Genomic DNA, 23,631 nt, shown 5'->3' on the forward strand with positions numbered 1-23,631 from the left:
CCATTGTAATTTATTCCTTTTGTTCCTGTGAAACCCATGCTCCGTACCAGTTACAGCTGCGAAATTAAAAAAGTAAGACTAAAGAAACTTAATCGCACATTCTTGGCCAAAGCACTCCGCTGAATTCTCCCAGGTCATAGGAGCTTGTGGAGCTATCTGTCTGTTTTGCCACAGTGTTAGCCTAGAAACGAGTCTAGCATCACTAATGGTAATGTAGCTTATGTGTTATCCCGCATTCGGCATCACCATCTTCTGTTTAACATAGAAAGCACTTGTCACCTCTTTACAATTCAGATTAGGAAATGGAAACAGCAATGTACTGGATCTTAGAATACCGTGTAGTTCTATATATGGTATTATAACAATATATGGTATTATAACCATATATGGTATTATAACAATATATGGTATTATATTGAGTTTAAGCACAATCGGTAGCTTAAACTTCTGATGTATGTGCAGTACTCCTCAGTGAGACTGTGTTATGCACTGCCAAAAACGGATGAAAGAAGTACTTTTCTCCTCCCATTATTAAATAATGATTCCCCGCCTTTTGCTATACATGAGTACTTTGTAGGGTGACTTTTTAGAAGAATTTCACAGAAAAACTGAACTAAGGGGATTGCAGATGCTGGGAAGAAGACAAGCAAAGATGAATTTATCAAAGTTATGGAAGAGCTGTGATGCAGGGGGAGTTGGGGCTGTTCAGCCTGGAGAAGAGAAGGCTGCGTGGGGACCTCATAGCAGCCTTCCAGTACCTGAAGGGGGCCTATAGGGATGCTGGGGAGGGACTCTTTGTCAGGGACTGTAGTGACAGGACAAGGGGTAACGGGTTAAAACTTAAACAGGGGAAGTTTAGATTGGATATAAGGAGGAAATTCTTTCCTGTTAGGGTGGTGAGGCACTGGAATTGGTTGCCCAGGGAGGTTGTGAGTGCTCCATCCCTGGCAGTGTTCAAGGCCAGGTTGGATGAAACCTTGTGTGGGATGGTTTAGTGTGAGATGTCCCTGCCCATGGCAGGGGGGTTGGAACTGGATGATCTTGAGGTCCTTTCCAACCCTAACTATTCTATGATTCTATGATTCTATGACTTTATTCCAGATTTCAGAGTCTGAAACTGTGCTGCCTTTTTGTCCTGCTGAAATGACATCTGATATCTGTCAGGCTGACATCTGTCTTAAGTGTGGGCAGTTTGTTGTATGGACATAAGCAGCTCAATACTGGAAAATATAAGGCTACTGAGTTTTGCAGCACAATGACAGCAAATTATAATTCTAGCAGTAAAGGTTTACGGAGTTTGACTAGCTCTTCTGAACTAGGACACGTTATTTTTCAAGAGGAAGGTGCATACCTGTCCTAGCGTGAAGGCTCAAAGATCAGTTTTGCACCAACATAAATTTATTCTTTTTCTCTTGGCTCCTTGGCCTTATGGAAAGGGAAGATTCCAGGAAAGTAGAAGGGGAAGGAGTGAAGTTGTTGCCTTTTGTTCAGAGCAGTGAGTGCTGCACGAATGCTTCTAGTGGAAAGAGTATAGAATCATGGAAGTCTAATCTATGCTGCTGCATTTCTGATCTTGCCAGGATGATACAATAATGCAAGACATCCTTGAACTAGATCACTGTTGCTGTGTCTTGTGACTTCCTTCCAGATTCAGCTCAGGAAGATTTCCGGCTAAGAGGGGCTGAACTGCAGGGCTTTGCCCCTTCTCCTGGATTTGGTTTCGCAGGTATTGAATTTCTAGCTGCTGCATTTCTATGATTTTCTCATTTTCCTTTTCTGCGTTCAACCTCAGGACAGCTGGGCCGGGCAGCGGTTCACTGCGGGGAGCTAGAAGATAAAATCAGAGAGAACATGACAGAGTAACAAAGGTCCAGCTTGCAGGATTCTTTGGCACGAACAAGGAAATGCATCTTTCAGGGCTGAAGGAGTAGAGCTATATACCTATATATATATACTGTACTATATACACTATACCTATACTATATATAGGTTGTAAAATATAACAGGTTTCACCAAGTAGACAAGCTTCAAGAGCGTAAGAGAACTGTTCACCAAGGACAAAAAGGGCTTCTGGAATGAGTATTGACAACATGGAAAACATACAAGGAGCACTATTCACCTGTGTCTTGAATTGCTTCCCTTTTCTTGGTTAATTTTAGTGTTGACTTGAGGTGATGTAGCTGGGTGAGGGCTGCCTTCAGTTCTTGCCGCAAGTCATTAATTTCCTTAATCAGACTCATGTTTTCCTGCAAAAACAATACTCCCTCTGAGTACTGCACAGGTACTATCTGGCTCAGCAATATGTATCTTCATATCATTAGGAAGGCCACTGAACAGTATAGAATCAGTATCACAAGCAGAAAGTAAAGGGCAATCAGGACAGTACACAACATTTCAGATAAAGCCACAGTAGATTTGATACAAAACATGGCAGTATTCAAACCATATTAGCTAAATAAACTAATACTTGTTTTGCTTTCCTAACTGCAGCTGCACTCCAAGGTATCCTGTTCCTTTCAAGTTTCATAGGAAAGCTCAGGTCCCTTCCTGGATTGATCCAATTGATTCAGAAATAATAGGAGGAATTTCCATTTCTCCCTCCAGCGTTTATTAGTTTGCTTTTCACTTGCCACTATGTGTCTCTTCACTTTTAAATTACCTGTATCTCCTTACTGATCTTCAAACCCCTCTTCATTAGTTCTGACAGATATAAATTTCCAATATCCCTTCCAAATTATTAAGAAATACATAAAGCATATAGAGACTTGAGATATCTTCTGCTAACATGCTGCTATGAGGAAAGGTTAGCTACGTATTAATCTTTTGTTCTCTTTTTGACAATTTTCAACCCATAAAAGTTCAATTCTCTAATTATTATTTTTTTAATAGCCTACCACAAAGCATCTTGCTGAAGGAGTTGTGAAAGTACAAGTGAGTGTATTTTACCCATTGTTGCAACAGATTCAAAGACTTCAGCAGAACCAGTATGGGCTAATGCTAGTGCAGGATGATAAAACTGTTGCTCGTGATTCAGACAGAGGAGCACAATTAACTAAAGGTTTCTTTTCTGAATTCAAGAGAAGTGGAACTGTATATTTGCCTCTTACAAAGACGCTGAAATACCTTATCACGTCAACAGCTAGTGCAAATGTTAAACAGCTGCCATTATACTTGACCCAAGAACAGCAATGCTTTCAGCTACCTGTGGTGGGTTTTTATAAATTTTGGAACACAGCATGATTCCAGCCCATGGAATTTCGTCATAAGTGGCAATGTTTTAAAAAGATAAATGGCCCAAAGGCATGCTTTGGATACCTCACATAATGCCGGTCTCAAGCAATAGGGAGCCCACTAAACCAAGAAGATAAGAACAAGGCTTAATGGCATTTTCCCATGAAAAAAGGGTCTTCAAACCTTGATTTTTTTAAATGAGAATTTTGGTTTATTGAGATAATTATGTTGACATAAAAGATTTACACAAGGCGTATAATTTGGTTCCTTACAGTATACTTATAAAGTATTGGCACCACACAACTGAAAACTGGCGAGTAACAAAGCACAACACTTATTGCAATTTTCTTGGTATAGATGCACTCAAAGAGTTCAAGCTAGCAGCAACAACTTAAGGTGCATGCGTGTGGCAAGATACTCAATACTTCACACTAAGACAAGTACACCAACTCTGCTTTAGTTTCCCCCTCAGCTGAAAGTCACTGACTGGAGGAAGATCATGGGATGTGTTAAGGTCTGAACTTGTTGGGCAAGAACAGTTGTTCTTGCAGTGGTTGTGTGGGACTCTAAATGCAGCAGGAGCTGGTGAGCTCAGGCAGCCTACTCTGAAACCATAATATTTTGTTGACTCTGAATTGTTTAATTCAGGTCTTTAAACATAGATGAAATTTGACTGCTATGTGTTTATCCCAGAGCTTGATCCTGAAAGGTACATGTGAAAAGACTGATTTCCAAGAATCAGTCAAGGTAATTTTCTTTTGAGCAGCTTTCAGGGTTAGGTCAGAGCATTTCTGTTTATGTATGTGTACTTTAGTCATGAACAACTTTGTAAGTTCACTCCAAGTGGTTGCATGCTGCTATCAAATTAAGATCTTCCTTTTCATCTGTTAGACAGTATAATGCAAAGTATCTTGTATGAAACAGCCTGGGCTATACAGAAATGTCTTGTTTGTTTTTCTGGGTGCTAAAAGGCTGTGGTTGACACTGATTATAAATGCAAGGAAGATGAAGCCATCAGGTACAACCGCTTATGATGTCTGGATGCAATCTACAGCCTAGGAAGTCCCTACAGTGCTGACTGTCAGAGACAGGGAGAACATACTACAGAAAAGATCATCCTATTTTACATACTTCAGTTCAAGCAGCATTGCTTCGAGATTATTCAGTGTGTCTGTTCTTATGTATCCAAGTGACCAAAGAAGCCATTACAAATACAGGGGCCTGGAGGAAAAAGTAGTAGTCTAACAACAAGCAACTTGCCAATTGGTAAGACTAATTAAAATTATCTTGACAGTTTAAATCATGTTGCAGCAGTCACTAGTGGAATGTACCTATGAGTAGTCACTCAAAGAGGAATGCACAGCTCTGAAAATGTAAGCACAGCTGAGGAATAATAGAAATACAGTGCTAGACGGCCATTGGAATGTCATTTACTTTTTCAAAGCAAGTCCTGACAGAAGTTTGTCTTAGCTAGTCTTAAAAGCCCCCTGAGAAGGACTGGAAAACCTTGATAATTCCTCCTGGCTGAAAAGTCTCATCAATCTACTAGACTTCAGAGAACTGCTTTTTCTTTGAAGAAACCAGGCAGGTTAGAACCTTTGATATCTTCATCTTCCAGATGTTTTATTAATTCAGTTTTAATCACCATTTTATGTTAGGCTTACTGATCCAAGACATCAAGTATTATCATTATGAGCACCATCTGTCACCCTGTTCCAGCAAGGAAATTCTTCAGGTTATTTTCTGAAGCCATCTCCTTTTGTGCTAAAGGAAACATCTAACTCACAGAAGGAATAAAAAAAACTTAAAACAAGGCCAGGGAAGAAGGTTGCTGCTGCCCAGACCTGGAGAAAGACTATAAATACATGACAGAAAGCAGATGACTTAGGAGGGGACTGGGATCTAATGATTCCAAGGAAGCAAAATAAAGTAACAATGAAGAAAGTGCTAGTGAGGGGAAAAGGAAATGCTGACTGAGCAGAAGGAGATCATGGTAATAAGAGACTGTAAAAAGCTGCCCTCCTATGATGTTTGGTGGGGGGCTTTAGATCCTCTCACTCCAAATGAAAACAGATTGGATCTTTGGCCCTAGTAGTCACAAGTTTACCTTGTCTTTTAAGGAACAAAGTTTCTGAGCAAGAGATCTTTGTATGAATAGGCATGTTCATCATATGGTTCTGAACTTCCTTGCAAAGCTTGATTTGAAAAGCAGAAAGTTCAGAATTCACACCAGTAGGTGTGGGACTATGAGGCCAAAGAAGTATTTTTCAAAGACTTATTTTTCTTCCTCCAAAATTACCTCCTAAACACTAACACACAGCAAGTTCAGGTTGCCACTCAGACAGCTACCAAGTGACTATAATGGCAATTCTAAATACTGTTGGAAATAAACTGTTTAAAAAATATCCGGGCAGCAGAGATTCTCCATTTCCTTTTATATCAGGGAGTGAGAGGTAAACAAAAAGTATCCACGAAAGCGCAGCAATTTCTGACTTCAGAGATCTTGCTCTTTTTGCCCAGAAAACCATAGAACTTGAGTAGCTCAATGAACATTATCATTGAATGGAAGCACTTGAAAAACTTAGGAATTTCTGTTGAGGGAGCAAATTAAAACTGTTTCAAAGTCCTAAGAAACCATAGTGGTAAGGCTTCTGAAGTATCTTCAGCGCAGCTGCTTCCTTTTTCCCTCTCCATACCACAAGGAAAAGGCTTATTACCTGCATAATGTGCATGTAAGCACCTCGGTGGGTTTCCTGATTCTTCACCAACTTCTTTTTTAAAGCTGCCAAATTCCTCTCGAGATACTCTCGCTGTCTCATGCACTCGGGCTGCAAATCTTTTTGTGCTATTTCAATCTCCTCCTGAGGGAGCACAGCATGTTGTCTTAGTAATTACACTACCAGAGAAATTCATCTGCAAGGAGAAGGTGAAGGCCCCTACTCACCAAGTCTGATTCTTGCACATACTTGGTGTAGAGCTCACGGATCCCACTCTTCAGCTTTTTTGGTTCCTGAATGAAGCCCGCACAATTATGAAGGTCTGCTTTAAATCGTTTGATGAGAGCTTCCATATTTTGCTTCTGCAAGAATGATGTCGGTACATTCTTATTTGGCTCATCAGAGCACTCCATTATGTGCAATTTTCTAGGAAGTCTAATAGAGCTGGTGAAAGCTCTCATATACTTCACTTCCACTTACTTGAAAAAAAAAAGTCATTAAAATAACAGCTGGGGATATAAGCACTACATTTTGAATAGCAGTGATAAGTCTTAGCAGCAATAATAATCCAAGATACTTGCATTAGGTAATGTAAGTGCCAGCATCCATAGATCTTATCTGAAAACCAGTGGCTGACTATCATGCATGCTATCCCTTCACTGTCCTGTCCAAAACAACCTACATTCTTATTCAGAAACAACACACAAACAGTTAATAAGAGAATCCAAGGCACTAAACACCTATCAGACACATGCACAACTTGATGATTTCACATCAAGATTGCCTTCTCCTTCTCACCAGGGTCCTCTACCTGCTTTCTCAGTCCTGCACTGCCTGTTAAACTCCTTCCCCTTCACTTTTCCTCCCTCACACCTGATGTGTTTGCTGTCAAAGAGAAGGGCCCCTTATCTCCCCCATTAATAAGCCCACCATTCATTTCATCCTACTAATACCTACATAAGTGATAGTAGCCTATGTGCTGCTCCCTAGACCAAGTGTTCCCAGATCTCAAGCTTGGGCATGAAAGGGTAGTGCGTTAAACATTTGCCTCACTGCTCTGTTAAACCCTGGAGAGTATGTGTTGATTGAACAAACTGACACATCATTAACAGGATTTTTTAAACATCAACTTCCTAAGCTGGTTGCAGGCTTGAAAGTTTTCTTTGTCCCAACTTACTAGAGACTCTCCTGGTCCTTGGACACAGTATCCCTGAGGTACCTGTTTGCTCAGATTAATGCGTTTGCAGTGTTCTGTCCCCACAAACTTCATTATGTAGGACCTGCACAGTGGTTGTACCCCATACCTTCTGCCTCTCCCTATGCATCTCATTATCAGTTGCCTTTAGTTTCTGTTGCAGTTGCGTGACGTTCAGCTTCAGCTCTGTGCTGTCCTTGTGGAATCGTTCCAGCTCGCCCTCCGTCTGAAAGGAAGCAGGAGGAGGAAATCAGGACTAAAAGGAGACGCAAAAAACCAACAAAAAACAGGAAAACCAGGGACTGGAAACATAGGATTGAGGGAATAGATCCCCCTTCAGGCTGAATTACAACACAAAAAAGGAAATTTTGGAACAACACTGCCCTCTGTCAGAATATACAGGAAACAAAAAAGGATATTTAACTCCCCTTTGAGTAACAAGCATTTAAGGGATGGGATGCCCTTTTGTTTCTTTGCGCTGAACTGGAGCTTTGCTGTTCCATCTGAATAAAAACGTTTGCCTGAGATAGAAATTAACAGTCAATGCTGGAAAGAGTAAGTGCAACGATAGGAACCACCTGATACTGAAAAGAAACAAATGCACTGAAAAGCTGTGCGTATTTATGTAAAACACAGGGGGGAAAAAAAGTAATAAGGGTACTACAGCATTTACTCGCATAAGATGGTAACCAGAATAGAGAACAGGGCTTTCATCATGATAGTCTGATGTACATAAAAATTGTTCATTAGTTTGCATTTTATTTAAAAGGCTTTTGTTCTGAATAAACAGATTTATGAAAACTAGGAAGTCACTGATTAGCTGATCTATAGCTACATTTATGGAGAGGTCACAGTAAGTTTCTGTCATAAATAAGTTGCTTTAATGAATTTGCCGTAAGCTAAGTATGAATACATGCAATTTTTCCATGGATCAGCTAGTGAACTGTTACTTGTCCATGCACCTAACCCCTAAACAGAGTTATGTTTGCATAAATCTGCAGCTTTTCTGAGTAAAGCTCACTCTCTCTTCCTCCATATCAGTAAACCAGGCACTGTCTTACAAACTCTACAGTGGACAGGATCTATTTTTTAAGCTAAACTGATATTACTTGGAGCCTAGAATTAAATACTGAAACAGGAGTTTAAATAACTGTGTTGATCACTGGTAGCGTATGATAGAAAATTAAATATCAGCTATTGTGCACAAATATTTTTATTAGCTGTAAAGATACTGAATCAATGCTGTGTATCCTTGAAAGATGTCAAGGAACAAAGAGGGTAGAATCTTCCACGGGACTTGTATTCAGACAAAGGACTTAGTAGCAGAGGCCAAATGAGAGTGCTACTCACCTCATAGATCTGCTTTTTCATTGTTTTAACATCATTTCCACGTGCCTCTATTAGCTTCTTCAATTCCACTATTCTGTGATCCTGTACAAACTTGCACTTTTCCAGTTCCTGGTTTTTCATTTTTAGGTCATATATATGCTTCTCCTGGGAGAAACAGGTACAGATGCGAATCAGACACAGCATCTCAAACAGACCCACAGGCATAGGCACAAATACGATAGAGGCAAGACCAGCAGTCACAGATCTAGTGGAAGACTGAACTTCGGTTGCACATCCATACAGATTGGGTGAGAAGGGAGGGACAAATAATGCAGAAAGCCATCTACAGATCCCAGAACAGGGCACGAGAAACTCAACATCCTGAACTTGAGCTCCCCAAGAAAGTCTTAGAATGTTAGCTAAAAACTAAAATCCCAAACTAAAGACCCCAAATTCTTTAAAACTGTTTCCAGTCATGTGATATTGCCACAACATGATACTATTAAAATAAATACCTGTATTAAAGGAAGAGAGCGTGATTTTGATCTCAGACAATTGTCCAGTTTCTCACCTTGTCTTGGATAGTGTCAGTTCTCTCTTGAATCTCTTTCTTCAGTGACAAGATGTCATCTTCCAGTGACTTAGTGAAGATTTGCAGCTTCTGCTGTGCCAATTTCATTTCCTCAATGCACCTGTTCCGCTCCTTGAGCTCTTTCTGTAGGCTGTTCAACTAGAGAGGCAAACAAGTAAGAACTCCAAAGAACACAGTCTCCAAAACCTGTGCACAACTTAGCCATCCTACTCTGCATGATACCTTGTAGACAGTGTGAAATAAAATATACCTACAAAACTATGATCTGATGGAGCATCACATCACTTAAATACCTGTAACTCAAAAGGGAGTTGAGTATTTGTGTTTGCATTTTCTGTATATTCTGACAGAATACTCACTGCACTACAAGGAATCAAGAAATGTGCATCCGGGACAAGAAAGGTATGGTTATTATACCCAAGCATCTGCTTCAAATAGTGCTCAAGCCATGGAAAATTATTTTAAGGTGGTCATTTGTCATGCATCTCTAGAGGTTTCAAAAGTAGATGAGAAAGCTGCCTAGTTCATAGCTCTTGGGTACCCTTAAAATCTCTGCCTCAGTACTAAGATCTGAAGCCAAGAAATTCAGAACCAAGGAATGGTGTTGTTCAGACTGTAAGGACACATGAAGAAACCCCTGCTGTCTAGAAGACAATGGAACTGAAGGCAATATGATAAGCACACAGCTTCTTCTACCCAAATATTCTAAACATTCAAACTGATACATGAAGAGGTTACTGTTCTTGTACAAAATGCCATGTATTTACAGATTAAATTAACAGACTAATTTGACATGTCATTCATCATATTCAATCCTTGGCTATAAGTCTCCAAGTGCAGGTCTGATCCTACCACAGAATAAGAAATACCCTTTTATTCATGACTCCAATTTCTCCTTTCAGTTGCATGTTGGACTCCTTTTCTTCCCAGAGTTGTCGCTCATACTTAATTTTGATTTCCATGATTTCTTGGTCTTCATCTTCATAAATTTGTTTCTTAATTTCTTCATGTGCTCGAAGCTGCTGCCTCATATCCTCCTCTGTCTGCAGTTAGGGAAAGCAAACATTAGAGAAGACAATGAAGAAGGACAAAGAAGAAGAGGGTTCTTTATCTGTAACTGAGTTTCTTCTGGGAGGATCTATATTTTGTGGATTTGTCAGTTGCAGCAATATCATTTAAGGTAACTTCTTAGGGGATTAAAGTAGCTTTAAAGACTGCTGTGACAAACATAAAAAAGATTCTTCTTAAAAAAAAAAAAGAAAAAAGAAATAAGAAAAATTCATTCTTAAGGCTTGGATGCTTCAAGGTAGGAACCTGGCCCAAACACTAACAGCAGCAAACATTCTGGCTGCAGAAAATGCAAATATGGGTAACACTAGAGAATATCTTTTAAAATTGCTGCTTCTGATGCATTAGGTCAAATAACCACTCGGGTTTGCATCAGTCTCTGTATGCTTCTCACAGTCATTCCTCACATTCTTTCCAAATTGTTATTGCAATATAGGGCTGCAAACAGAATGTTCGTAGAATTTATTGACTTTAGATACATAGGTATCAGTTATCCAGCTGCCCTTTGTCAAGCCAAGTCCTTACCTCAATGTGCAGGAGTTTTTGAAGTACTCAGGGTATTTCTCTTTATCCCCCAAATTATGCCGGCAAGAACCTCAGGGACTTGGGAATAGAATTCACCATTTTAGAAATGTTATCTCTTCCCCAGAACAAGGTGACTGAATCTTTCTTTTGTCAATTAGACAGAGCCTTCTTTTGGACAGAGCCTTGGGTGACATGGTTTAGTGGGAGGTGTCCCTGCTCATGGCAGGGGGGTTGGAACTAGATGATCTTAAGGTCCTTTCCAACCCTAACTATTCTATGATTCTGTAATTACAGTAAATGTATCATCTAGCCCACATCAATAAACAGGAGTTCTGGGATCTAGGAGAAAGAGAGGTGAAGCTGAGAATTCCCAAGGATATCAATCTTAGCATGTTACTTACTCAAGGTATGAAGTGAGAGAAGTTGGTAACTCAGATGGCTTTTCCTTATTACTATTCTCCCTGTCAACATACTTCCCCAGTGTTACAGGTAGATCAGGATTTGCACGGAGGGACCCCACCTCTGCTGCCTTAGGGAACATTTTATCTTTGGAGTTGGAGATAAACTTGGTCAATAACTCAAACTGCAAATCAAGATTCCAACCTCTTTCAGCAGAACAGATTTCTCATTAAGTTTTTCCTCATAGTATTCTGTTAGCTCCTTCACAGCCTTGCTTTTGCTTTCTTCCAAGCTGTGTAGTTGTTTCTCATATTCCTCCTGCATCTTCTGGGATTTCTCATCCAGCTCCTGGTATTTCTCATTTTCCATTAAGAGTTTCTGATTACTGTCAGATTCTGGTAACAGAAAACATACAGAATGGATAAAACTAATAGAAAAGAGGTGTATCCTATCCTTCTACAGTCATCAATGTCTAATTCTGTACTATCTTTTTGGCAGCTGGTTACAATAAGTTACACTAGATGCACTTCATCACTTTCTTCTTCAGATATACAGGGGTTTTAGACTCTGTGGACATACAAAATTTTACATCAGGAAACCATCTCTTGAGTTTCCTGCTCTTCCTTTAACTTACCACTTCACTAATAATGCCTGTTCCAAAGCTACCATCCACTTTTCTTTGTTGTATCTCTGAATATCCTGCTATATCCCTGCTGAATGGTGGTTTGTTCCAGCTTTAACAAGTCTCAAATCTATACCAAGGTCTCCCACTCTGCTATTACAACAAATTAATAACAGCTAGTTTGGGCATTCCCTTGAGATAACAGCCATGACAGAGCTGTATAAGCACAACTGCTACAGAGTACAAGTAGGAAATGGACTCAGTTTTGGGTGGACTTGCTTTATGGTACTCATTTGCAATACTTCTGTCTTACACTATTTATGAATCTATGGTCCAGGTATTTCCATGTTGTGTGCATTGTATATTAGCCTCTTTGCTGAACTGTATGACTTCACTATCTATCCTCGCACAGTCAGCTATAAGATAAATGAAGAAATTACTAATCTCAAAACTCAAATATCTAAGATACAGTGCCCAAGTGCATGTTCTCTTCATGGTCATGTGTGTTTAGACAAATGCAGTTTAGGCAAATGTTTGGTCTGTAATACCTATATGATATTCATGCATTTTTCCTTGTCCTTGTACTCTAGTAATCCCTCCCTGTCACGTTACTTGCTATGAACCTAATGGCTTCCTCCAGATTCTAGTTACAAACACTTGTTGCAGTCTAACCTAGCTTTTGCATCTCCCTGGCCTGTTTATCCATCAGCTCAGACACTTGCAACTGGTGTTGTTGTTCCTGGTTTTCTTTCTCTGTCTGTAAATTCTGGGGGGAAAAAAAGAAAAAGACAAATACATTTTAATTTGAAACTAGGCAAAGCAGTGTCCAAACCATCTGTGCTCTTGCCCCTGTTGGGGAACACATACATGAAAGAAGTTACGTTTGAAATCTCTTGCCAAAATTTAGATGCCACGTGTCACTAAGCCAAGTCTTCCCGGAGATTAATTTGTTATGGCTAAGTTTTGTAAGTTGCAAAACTATGGAAAGCTAAGGGGAAGTAGCAAATGTAGTTCATATAATTGAGGGTACTGTATGATACTAATCTAAGAAGAAAAGTTTGTGAGCTACAAAAGCCTCCACTTTCTTGTGTGTGAACGTGTGAAAAGAATTTGCAGTTCCACAAATTGTTGTCCAGATATTAAAGTTCAGGCTGCTCCCTGCCTCATTTGAAGCAATCTTGGGGGCCTAAACCACTGTCATTTGCACAGAATGACACATACCTAAGCAAAAGCAAGTTTTGAATTCCATTTGCTTGGAATGTCCGATTACAACTACAAATGACTTAATCTTCTAAGAAATCACAAAGAACTGGAACAAGAAAACAGGTGAGAAATTTCCTAGAAAACTTGGGAATTGTACCATAGGTACAATTTTTTCACTTTCTTCTCATAACAACTCTGTGGGTCTTGTATAAGCGGAAATACTTCATTTGCCTGCTGGCCACAACAGTTAGAAAGGTTAGCCCCAAGCCTGTCATTCAGTTTAATCTTAACAGGTACCGATACTTGGATGGAAAGTACAACTTGCCTGCCTAGGAAACTTTTATTCACCTTCAAACTCATTTGCTTGCAAGCTTATAATCAACAAGCCTAAAGAAGTTTCAGTGTAGCTGAGATTATTATAACTCTATGACAAGACCTGAAGAACCACAGAAGAGAAAACCAGCACAGATAAAAGACAGAGAATCTGTAAGAAGTGAAAAGGTTTTATTGTAAAAGGTAAAGCTGTACAAAAATGAGGAGAAATAGAAAGGTTAAAGCTCAGGTTACTTAAATGCAAAAACTACAATGAGAAAAGCCGAAGAGCCTGAGGAACTACTTGAAAAAAGCAGTAAAATGAATAATTAAACTTCCTAAAAAAAAATCAAAATCAGAAACCTGCCAGAACATTTGTAAGGCCAAAAGACAAGAAAGGTATAAAAGGAGCACCTGAAAATGACAAGACCATTAAAAAATAAATCTAGTAAGTAACTTGGCAAGCTTTCATACTGGAATCCTTCTTTCTGTGGAGTCAAACTGAAATACTGCTTGAAGGGACTATGTACGACTCAACAAAATAAGCACTAACAAATCACCAGGATAGGATAATATTCATCCAAAAGCTTGGAAAGAACATGAGGTTGTCAGAATTGAATCATGTGATATGTAATCTGTCACTTAAGCCATCGTACTGCCAGAGAAATTGTACTGCATCACTTGCCTTCTAACTCTAAAAAGGGTCCAGAAATATAGCGAATTACAGGTCAGAAATGTGGTGCGTGCAACAGACAGATGGACAGAATAGAATGAACAGACACACATAAATAAGACACTGGGAAGAATTATTGTGGCTTTTGCCTTTCAGAGAACTCCTGCTTCATGACCACAGAGAAATCAATAAATACATAAACGGAAGAAATTCAGGGAGTGTGTTTTACTTCTATTTTCAAAAAGCATTCAAGGCATCTCAGCAGATGTTCTCAAAAATGTTAAGCAGCCAGGGCACCATAAAGGCAGCATTTAGAAGAATAATTGTAGGATCCTGCAGCAGCTGCAGCTTCATATGTGATGGAGGTTTTAAGGCACGGTCCCATTTCTACTCTACTGGTCCTTGGTCCCAGTCAGCATTTATTGCTTGAACTGTTTTTATGTAAAGATACTTGTAGGCTCCCTAGGATAACTATTGCATCCTGTTGTACTTGCAAGATAGTTGATTCAAAGGTAGCTTCATGCTTTACAAATATCAAGAACATCTGTATTGGAAAGGAATGCGTCATTTTTCAGATGCTTTATGGCATTCATACATATATAATGCAAGCTTGGATACAACCTTTCAGTGAAAGATTTCTTGGTATTTGGTTCTGCAGTATGATTCATACCTGGTGTTTGGTTTTAAGGGAGCTTATTTCCTGAGTGAAATTATCTTCTAATTCCTTTATTTTTTCATTATAATACATGTCCTTGAGACTTAGCTGGTAATAATTTTCTGTCTGTAGCTCTTTCACACGTATCTGCAGGTCCAGCATTGCCTGACTCTGTTAGAACATGGATAAGAAGACAGTATTAACAGAGAGATTATTTACCTTTAGCAACAGCTTGTTAAGGATACATTATTTACATGCATGTATTTATAAAAGACAGTCTTTGCAGAGAATTTACAGACAGACAGACCAAGATGACGTTCTAGAAGTAAGGTTCCTTTGTTATCTTACAAGATGGTTTATAGAAATGCAGCTTCTGACTTCTCTACTCCATTAAAACTGCCTTCAAGAGATTCAGAAAAGTATTAGAGAAAAAACTAAACCTTTATCCACACTCACTGTTCATACAGTGCAATCTGCATGTTAACAAGCAGCTGCAGCTACTTACTGTAACCTCTTTCATGACGAAAGGCATGCAAGCCCTAATAAGAAGAAGGCCATATAGGAACAGCTAGTCACAAACACCATGCAAATGTGATTCATAAGCTGTACACTAGGAATTCTATGGTTCATGTTCACAAGTTGTTCCACCTACCTTCTCTTTTATATCTGACCTCAGGATCAACACTTCCTCAGCATGCTCAGCTTCCTTCTGCCATTTCACTATCCCACCTCCTTTCTCGTATACTTTCCAGATAAATATAGAGCCATCCTCTGAGGCAGTCAACAGAAATTGGTCATCATTTGTTATGGACATCTTAGAATGAAAAGACAACAAAGTAATAGCAGAGACAAGGAAGAATAGAAGCAGTTGGATTTTATTCCCAATTTTATTCGCCACCTATATACTCCCTGTCATTTCTTACCACAATTCTATGATTCTACGATAACTTTATCTCCCTCTTTCCAGAAAGACCTATATTTTAAACTTCACCATCAGAGAAATGCCATGTTACGTATCCTGGTGCCAGCCACTTTTTAGCCAACAACAGCTTACCCAGTGACACCTATTTCTAGAAAGAAGACTTCCATGAATGCTGTAATATTCATTCTCCACAGTTAAAACCTCAGTTTTAACAGTTTTATTATGCTATGAAATGCAAAGAAGAATCAGTGTTAAAGGAGACATGTGCAGCCTGTAGCGCAGGGGAAAGAAAGTACTTTATATTACCTTTGTAACAGCACCCGCATGGGCCTGATACTCATTGAAATCCATTGTCAAAGGTAAAGGGTACTTCATAGCTCGAATTGTCCCCAGAGACGTACCAACAAACACCATGTGCCCAGAATGAGAAACAGCTACTGCAGTATAAACAACACCAAAAGCAGGCACTTCATGCTGGATCTGAAAAAAAAAGACAAAATAAAACCACCACACAAAAGCCTCACATTACATTAAGTTCCCCAATAGTATTTGATTAGCTATTGCATGAGCATTTGTCATATCTCTGTCTGCAGCAAATAATGCAGTCAAAAGAATCGACATGCCTTTAGGAGTAAAGCCATAACTATCATTAATATTAAGCTTTATAGATAAGCACAATTTCAAGCTAAGTTCCACACATTGATCACTTCTGAAAGATGTAATGGTTATTAAATACAATTTACTACTTCTCTGGACAAAAAAAATAAACGCATGCAGCCTACAGTAGGAAATGCAATATACTTAGATTTCAGCAAAACTGTAGATATAACATTGCTAAGTTAGTTTGCTATCAGGATTAGAAGATTTCTAGGTAAATTGGAGTAAATTTATGAAAATATAAAATTACAGCAAAATCTCAGGTTTCATGATAAAGGACACAAGAACACACAAGAAAAGTGTCAGTAAATATTGCGGCTCTCAAATCCTGACTGATTACTACTTATCAAATGGATGATAAGAAAACCAAAGCACTACTACCTTCCCCCCAAAAACTTAGCAAAATCCTAGAGTTCTTGTTAGCTCACCGAAGACTCTGAAATTTCTTTGAGAGTTTGGTCAGATCCAACAGCAAAGATGACTTTGGCATCAGAAGACAGGTCAATGCTGCTGTACCTGCAGGACTTGAGCACACAGTCTGTCTCCCTTTCACCTGTCGACAAGTTCCACTCATACACAGCACCATGTGTGTCACAGGAGATAAATTTAGTATCATCTGCACTCCACTTAACTGAACGTATCTGGCAAAAGCAAAACACACCAAGGAGCCTAATATGTACATTACAGACACATAGTGCGGAGTCATTTTAGTGGTAAATCCATGTCAACTTCATAATCCTATTTCTAAGACTTACTTAAAAAACCCTGGATGCTTCTCAAGTAATTATATTAAAAAAAAAAAAAAAAGAATCAGGAACAACCACTTTATGAACCCACTGCCAGCAAAAAGCTCATTTCAACAGTGAGTAGTAAATTTCATTTTTAAAATTTATTACTGGGATATTTTTCCTAGTTCAGCTACCTGCCAGTCACTCACTTCCAGTTTAAGAACAGACTCTTCAGATGCATCTAATACATGCATACATTGACTTCTGACTAAAGAAAACTGACTTTTGAATTTCTAATTTTAACTTTTGGGCCCATTTCTGATCCAAAATTGTACTTTACCTTTTCAAAATGCATCTTACCAACTAGTTCATACTTTAATGAGTTGTATTGCATAGGATTTGTTTACTAACCTTCCCACTATGTCCTTTCAGATTACTAATATTCTCAAAGGTGATGCTGGAATAAATTTCAATCACATTTCCATTAACTGCAGCAAAAAGATGTCCTCTGCTACTGAATGAACACTACAAAAACAACATAACCACCCATTACTGCCGATGCAGGGGATAAAAACATTCATGAGTTGAATTCCAATGACATCATCTAAAATCAGAATGTTACACAAAAAGAAACCCCCATGACATAATTAGCCTCTTACTGCTTTCTTAATTGGTACTTTTCCCTGTAAAATTCAGTCCTTGAGCATTTCTGAGCAAATTACCCCTTCTGCTGCTTCCTAGGTGCACATTACACATCAGCCTCCAGGCTTATTTTTCAAGTTAAACTCCTTTTCTCTATGCTTTGGTATCCTAAATCCTACAGTATCTGTTAGAGAGGTTTCTATATTTTGTTATGTTCTTTGCCACTCTGCTTCTTATAACTCCTCTATTTCATTTTTGCATCACTCCTTACCTCTCTACACTTTATCACAGCAAGCTCTTTGAAAACATGCATGTCCTCATACAGTAGACTTATAAATCGTAGTTTGTCAGAAAATCCAACCAAACAGAAAAGGCCAGTGGGATGAAGTGATACTGTGTACGCTTCCTCCCAGTATTCCTTATACAGCTCCAAAGTGCTGAAAGAGAAAACCACCACGCAGTATGGAATAGTATGAACTCCCTGTGCATGCAGAAGGGGACATTATCTGGCCCAGCAAGGACACCTGCAGCTACAATCTGACTCTGCCTTGTCCTTGAGGAAGTGTGTTGTCATTCAGTTAAGTAATCATCACACAGATGTTACAGGAAACAAAGGCAAATCTGAACTTTCTGGTTCACAGAGAAAGTGTGGAAGGTCAATAGCAAATCCTTGTTTACTGTAATATGATTAAGAAGGTAAATGAACTGCTGACTGCAAACCTACACAAATATCTCTTTGAGATTTGTTTTTCTCTCCCTCTCCTCCCACAGAACCTTAAAAACTAGAGTCATTTTGCTTAAGAACTATGGCCATGAAGCAGGAGATAGGACAGCAGTAACTTAAAGCAAAGCTGAATGAAACATTCCTGAAGATTTTTTCCTCAATACACACGAGAAGTCTGACACAAAAATGGCTTAATAGAAAAGGCTTTGGAGTCTTCTGGCACTGGTTTTAAAGGCACTGCATATTCACACACCCCAAATAATGTCAGTAAGACCATTTACACCCCACACCACACAAGAATTTTAGCAAAACAACACATTCATGTGAGATTGCTGCTGTTGCCTGCTAAATACAATGTACAAAAAAGCAAAAGGTAGTAATAAACACAAACAAATCTTTACTTTGTCTGGTAATTCCAGATGCGGATGGATCTATCCAAGGAACAAGTGGCAAGAATGGATTTCCAAACACAGATGTCCAGACCAGTAATGGAAGCAGAATGCAATGGGAAAGTCAGATGTTTAAAATAAGCAATCCTCTCCTGAGAAGCAATGAGAACATAAAAATTCACAAATATTTCACTACAAGCAGTAAGTCAGGTAAGAAATCTATCATTGCTCTTTGCATGCAGTAATCAAATAGATTTGAGTAAACCACTTACTCCTTTCAGTGCACAGGTCTGAACATAACAATCTTGAAAACATAACAGTGTTAGAATTGGTTTTGACTTTATAATTAATAATCAAGAAAAGTGATGGGGAGTGGAGGGGAGGGGAAGATGTAGGCTCCACAGTTCTCATACACTAGTGAGAGCCGAATGTAATTTTAGGTGTACAAAGAAATGCAAGTTGGATAAATAAATAAAACTGGACCTGCAAGAATTCATTTAAGACCTCCTGGCCAGACATATATTGAAAAACATCCAGTGCTGAGTGATAAGCAGCTTAACCAGAATGTTTAGTTAGTACATCCTGAAGTGAAGCACCAATAAAATTCTAGGCTACATGCAGGAAAAGGACTCATAACTACAAAACCCCCTCCTGTAAAGATCTTTCCATATGCCTGTACACAGTGTAGGTATTTAACTCCAAGCCAGTCTATTTCGTGATAATACATTTATCTCCTGTCTTTTTATTATTTAATTCCTTCAGAGTAGGGAACGTTTTTCATTATGTTTGTCCTTCACAAAAAGGTTTCACTTCTAACTAGGACTTCAACAACTATTATTTTGGAGTCACATCAGATTCCCATGGCTGTTCCAGCTTTATCATTGATTAAAAATTCTGCATGTTACAGTGGAGCATAAACTATTATGTTAAAATTCTCTCTGTTAAAAGTCTCTCTCTTAAAGCTTTGCTTAACTAGTTCAACACTTACTTAACTAGTTCAGCACCCTTAAACAGACTTAACAGTGTCCCCTCTCATTCTGCTGAATAACATCAGGTATTCATATGGAGTGATGGTTGAGCAAGGGGCTGCTGAAATACAGCTCTCAGAGAAGCACACAGAACTCATCATATCATGAGCTTTAAGGATTCAGATGCTGTTTGATACTATTTATGAGAATGCATTATAGAAAGTGACACTGAACAGCCTGTGCCATTACAATACCTCTTACTGGCCATTAGGGATGTGGAATGTGATAGGACTGCACTCACCTTCATGAAATCAGTGGTGAGCATAGTAAACACATAGAGCTGATTCTTATGTGTGTTAACAACCATCATTTCCTCAGAGGGGCTGAAGCATATACATCTAATGTTCTGTCTGCCTGACCTTTTTGGATCACTGCTGAATCGGTCCTTAGGAAGCTGCAAAAGTAATGCATCCCATGGGATATTTCAGGTCTCCATGTTTTAGTAGTAGGCGCACACACACACACAAACTTTTGCTGTAATGCTACTCTAATAAGCATATACTTAGTATCAGTGAGAAAACTTAGATATTTAATAGTATCTAACTACTGCAAGGCAGGGAACAGAGGATAAGATAATTTAATTGTATCTATAGCATTACAGCTGAAAAAAGTATCAACAGACATTTCAGCCGTAAACTTAAGCACTGCTTTCAACAAAACCGAAAAAGGTGGCAGAAAAACATTGAGAAAAAAAATAGCAAGTGTCAGAATGAAAATGGCCTGAAAATTGTGATGTCAGAGTAACAGTTCTTTGCAATGCATCGTTCAGGTTGATAACAGCCTTATTACAGAGTCTAGTACATAGGGAAGATATGACCTCTGAGGCCCAGAGTCATCTTGGCTTGACCAGGTCGTCAGAGCTAAATGTTCTTATCCAGAAGCTGCAAATAAGTCAATGCGTACAGCTCACAATAGAACAGTTACAAATCTTACTGGATTACTTAATAGTGCAAAAGTCTCATAAATATCTGAAGAGACAGAAACTTCGCCTTGGAAAAAAACTAAGCAGACTAGTTCTTCAAAATTGATGTAAAGTACTTCTTAGCTCCAAGAGTCTCAACAAATAAAAGTTTCTTAAAATTTTCCTGATGTCTAGCAGCCTCAAAGCAGATTTTAGATGAGGGAACATGCTGAGTTACCTCACAAAATTCATCTATCGTGACCTCTGGCAACTCCTTTCCTTTCAATGAGGAAAGTTAGCTAATGCATAAAATGTAATTTAGAGGTGTGCTAAAACTTATCATAAATAACTGAATTGGAAGTGCCCCTCCCCACTAAACAGGCCTCTGCTGCATTATTGCCCGGAAAAGTTTTTCTTCTCCCTACCCAGATTTCTTGACTCTCCTTGTAGAGTTCCTTTTCCCTGGTCTTCTCAAACAGCAGAACAATTCCTGGGCTAGATGAACATGCAAATCCTTTGGAATAAGCTGCAATTGCAGATATTTGAGGCAAAGAATCCTGTTGTGAACCATTATCAACACTGGAGCCAACAGAACAACTGCAAGCAGGAAATGCATAAAGACTTAAGAATGCTGAAGGACAACCAAAAAAATGCTTATCAGCAGCAATTAAAATATTATTCACAAACTGGACAAGAAGGAAATAAATGAATGGCCTGCAACTAATTTGCATGAACAAGCATGAGATTATTAGTATTTAACAGACTTACCACTCATATTCTGTTGTCATTGCATCTTCTTCTAATTCCCTGTGTGGTTTTCTGTACTCTACACTTGTCTCCCAGAGCAGATCTCCAGTTTCAAACAAGATAAGTTTGCCTGTGTCAGTGCCGCATATAACTTCCTCCTTGGACAGCCAGGTATGGCACAAGTAGTTTTGAGGCATTCCCTTTTCTAAATTTATCTGCTTCAAAGTTCCTTCGCTGTACTTAAAAAGTTTAAAAAAGCCATTTCCAGTGAAACAAACCTGTGCATTGTCTTGAGGACTAAAACTCACCTATGGAACAAAAAGAGAGAGAAAATATTTTATACAACTATATCCACAAATAAGCAAATATGATACTTGTTCTGAAGACTTTCAATAATAGATACAGGGGAGAAAACAAGGGGAGAAGTTTCTTAGAAACACATAGGAATATAGAAAAGAATAAGAAATAAGCATCATAACCACATATTGCAGTTTCCCCCCTTTCAAAACAGTCTATATCAATTTTACATGATATTAACAAATAAGTTAACTCTATTAAGCTGCTATCTGAATCACAATGCAATACCAAAGGGAAACGTTGTCTCTGACTTTCAGGATTAAATGCCAAAAGTAAGGCAAAAATACCTCTTTACTGCTGAGTAGCATGTTTTTTAATTCCAGTGGCAAGCTTCATGAGAAGTGGGACCATTCATTCCTAAAGGCTAGGAATAAATTATTTCTGGCATACCTTGCCCATTATACATATTAATTCACATAATTAGGTGTTTATTGGTAGAGAAAGTGGGATAGCCGTCTTAATACCCAACACAAAGGATCCAGGGGTAGTTAGAACTCATTTTTCATGCTTAACAGGACTTCAGACAGTAGTTGTCTTTCAAGTCACTCTCCTCCTCTTAGAAACTGAGTTCATGAAGTCAGTAGTTCACACAAACTCTCTGTGTAGCTGTACCCCAGAAAAAACAGCAGCTGGGGTCCAGCCAATCCAGGTACTGAAAGCCTATTACCTCCCTGCAAGAAAGATACTAAAAAGCTCATCCAAAGGACGCAGGAACTGTTTGAGTGCTGTCAGCCTGCTCCTAGGCACTCTTCCTGGGCTACTGCTCTGGTCTGCCCATAGAACAGACTGCAAGAAGGAAAAGGTGTGCAAGCATGCAGAGAGCTTTCAAGATGTGTGCTATGCCTACTGAACACAGACAATACATTTAATGAGTGTTTCTGCAGAGAGACAAAGGATATGCTGCACACACACTGGCCAGTTGTACTGGCCCCACACCGTAGATCTCATGTGATGTAAGAGACAAGGATATGAGAATGTCCATTATGAGTCAAAAGCAAAAATTTATTTAGCCCAGTGTCCTATTGCCGACGAAGGCCAACAGCAGATGCCAAGAAAGGCGATGGAAACTACATAAAATCTACAGTGTGGAGCCCGCTCCTTCCTGTCTTGCCCTGGATAGAAGCCATATGGTCACAGGAAATTGTACTGGGCATGTATCCTGCAGGCTGAACTCATCCTACTTGACACCCAGTACTTGTTGGACTAAAGTTTGGTCTTTTTATCCACATTTTTGAAAGCGTGCAATAGGCTCCCAAAGAACCAGTCAACTGGGAATCAAAACGTTAAACATAAGCCGCAGAGACGCTGGCCCAGCTCAGTTGCGGAGGTGTTTGAGTGCACCCCCGTGCCAAGGCTGCGGGGACCCGAACGGCCCCGGGGCTGGCAGGGTGTGCTGGAGCCCGAGAGCCGCCACTGTTACCTGGCAGACGCTGCTGCCCGGAGCCTCGAGGCGGACGGCAGCCATCAGCCGCTGCTTCTCCCAGAGCCAGTAGGTGAGGTGCCCGCCGGGGGGGGCCGTGGCGGCAGCCAGGTACTGACAGTCGGGGGAGAAGGCCAGAGACACCGCTATACGCTCCTGCAGCTCGACGGCGGACAGCGTCCTCCGCCGCCGCGCCGGCAACGACGACAGGTCATAGACCGTCAGCACCGGCTGATCAGCTACCGTCTCTGCCGCGGCCAGGTACCGCCGGTCGGGGCTTATGGCCATCGCCTGCATGCCCCGGGTCTTCTCGATGCCTGCGGGGAGGAGAAGGGTCAGGGCGGGCCGGGGCCGGGGCTGTGGCCGGGGCCGGGGTCGGGACCACCTGGGATGAACTTGTGCCACTTCTGCTGGAGGTGCAGCTGGACGCAGCCCGCCCCCACGGCGTGCAGCACGACCTGATCCTCCAAGAAGCAGACGCCGCCGGCGACCCCCGGCCGGCAGCCGAGGACGGCCACGGGCTGCGCCACCGCGGCCGACATGGGGCTGCTGCTGCCGACGCCGCCGCCGTCGCCGTAGCAACCGCGGCGCCGGC

General features: G+C 40.0%; 1 protein-coding gene across 2 annotated transcripts; it reads right to left on the reverse strand.

Moving 5' to 3' along the window:
- Positions 1-919: 919 nt before the first annotated feature.
- CFAP57 (cilia and flagella associated protein 57) lies at positions 920-23,623 on the reverse strand. 2 transcript variants are annotated; one of them, XM_065673595.1, is made up of 22 exons: positions 23,422-23,623; positions 23,037-23,353; positions 21,281-21,567; positions 20,938-21,109; positions 19,853-20,005; positions 18,596-18,735; positions 17,742-17,907; positions 17,240-17,353; positions 16,529-16,741; positions 15,750-15,923; positions 15,174-15,335; positions 14,537-14,692; positions 12,351-12,444; positions 11,261-11,451; positions 9,934-10,107; positions 9,044-9,202; positions 8,494-8,637; positions 7,253-7,369; positions 6,176-6,310; positions 5,949-6,092; positions 2,120-2,246; positions 920-1,827 (listed from the first exon to the last, which is right to left on the reverse strand). In XM_065673595.1, exons 1-22 carry the CDS (start codon positions 23,576-23,578, stop codon positions 1,616-1,618), a joined length of 3,708 nt encoding a protein of 1,235 aa, XP_065529667.1. In that variant the 5' UTR covers positions 23,579-23,623; the 3' UTR covers positions 920-1,615. The 2 variants fall into 2 exon arrangements, with proteins under 2 accessions (XP_065529667.1, XP_065529668.1); XM_065673596.1 differs by lacking the exon at positions 17,240-17,353.
- Positions 23,624-23,631: the final 8 nt, after the last annotated feature.

The sequence above is a fragment of the Lathamus discolor genome, chromosome 3, assembly GCF_037157495.1.
Source record: "Lathamus discolor isolate bLatDis1 chromosome 3, bLatDis1.hap1, whole genome shotgun sequence".
NCBI lineage: Eukaryota > Metazoa > Chordata > Aves > Psittaciformes > Psittacidae > Lathamus > Lathamus discolor.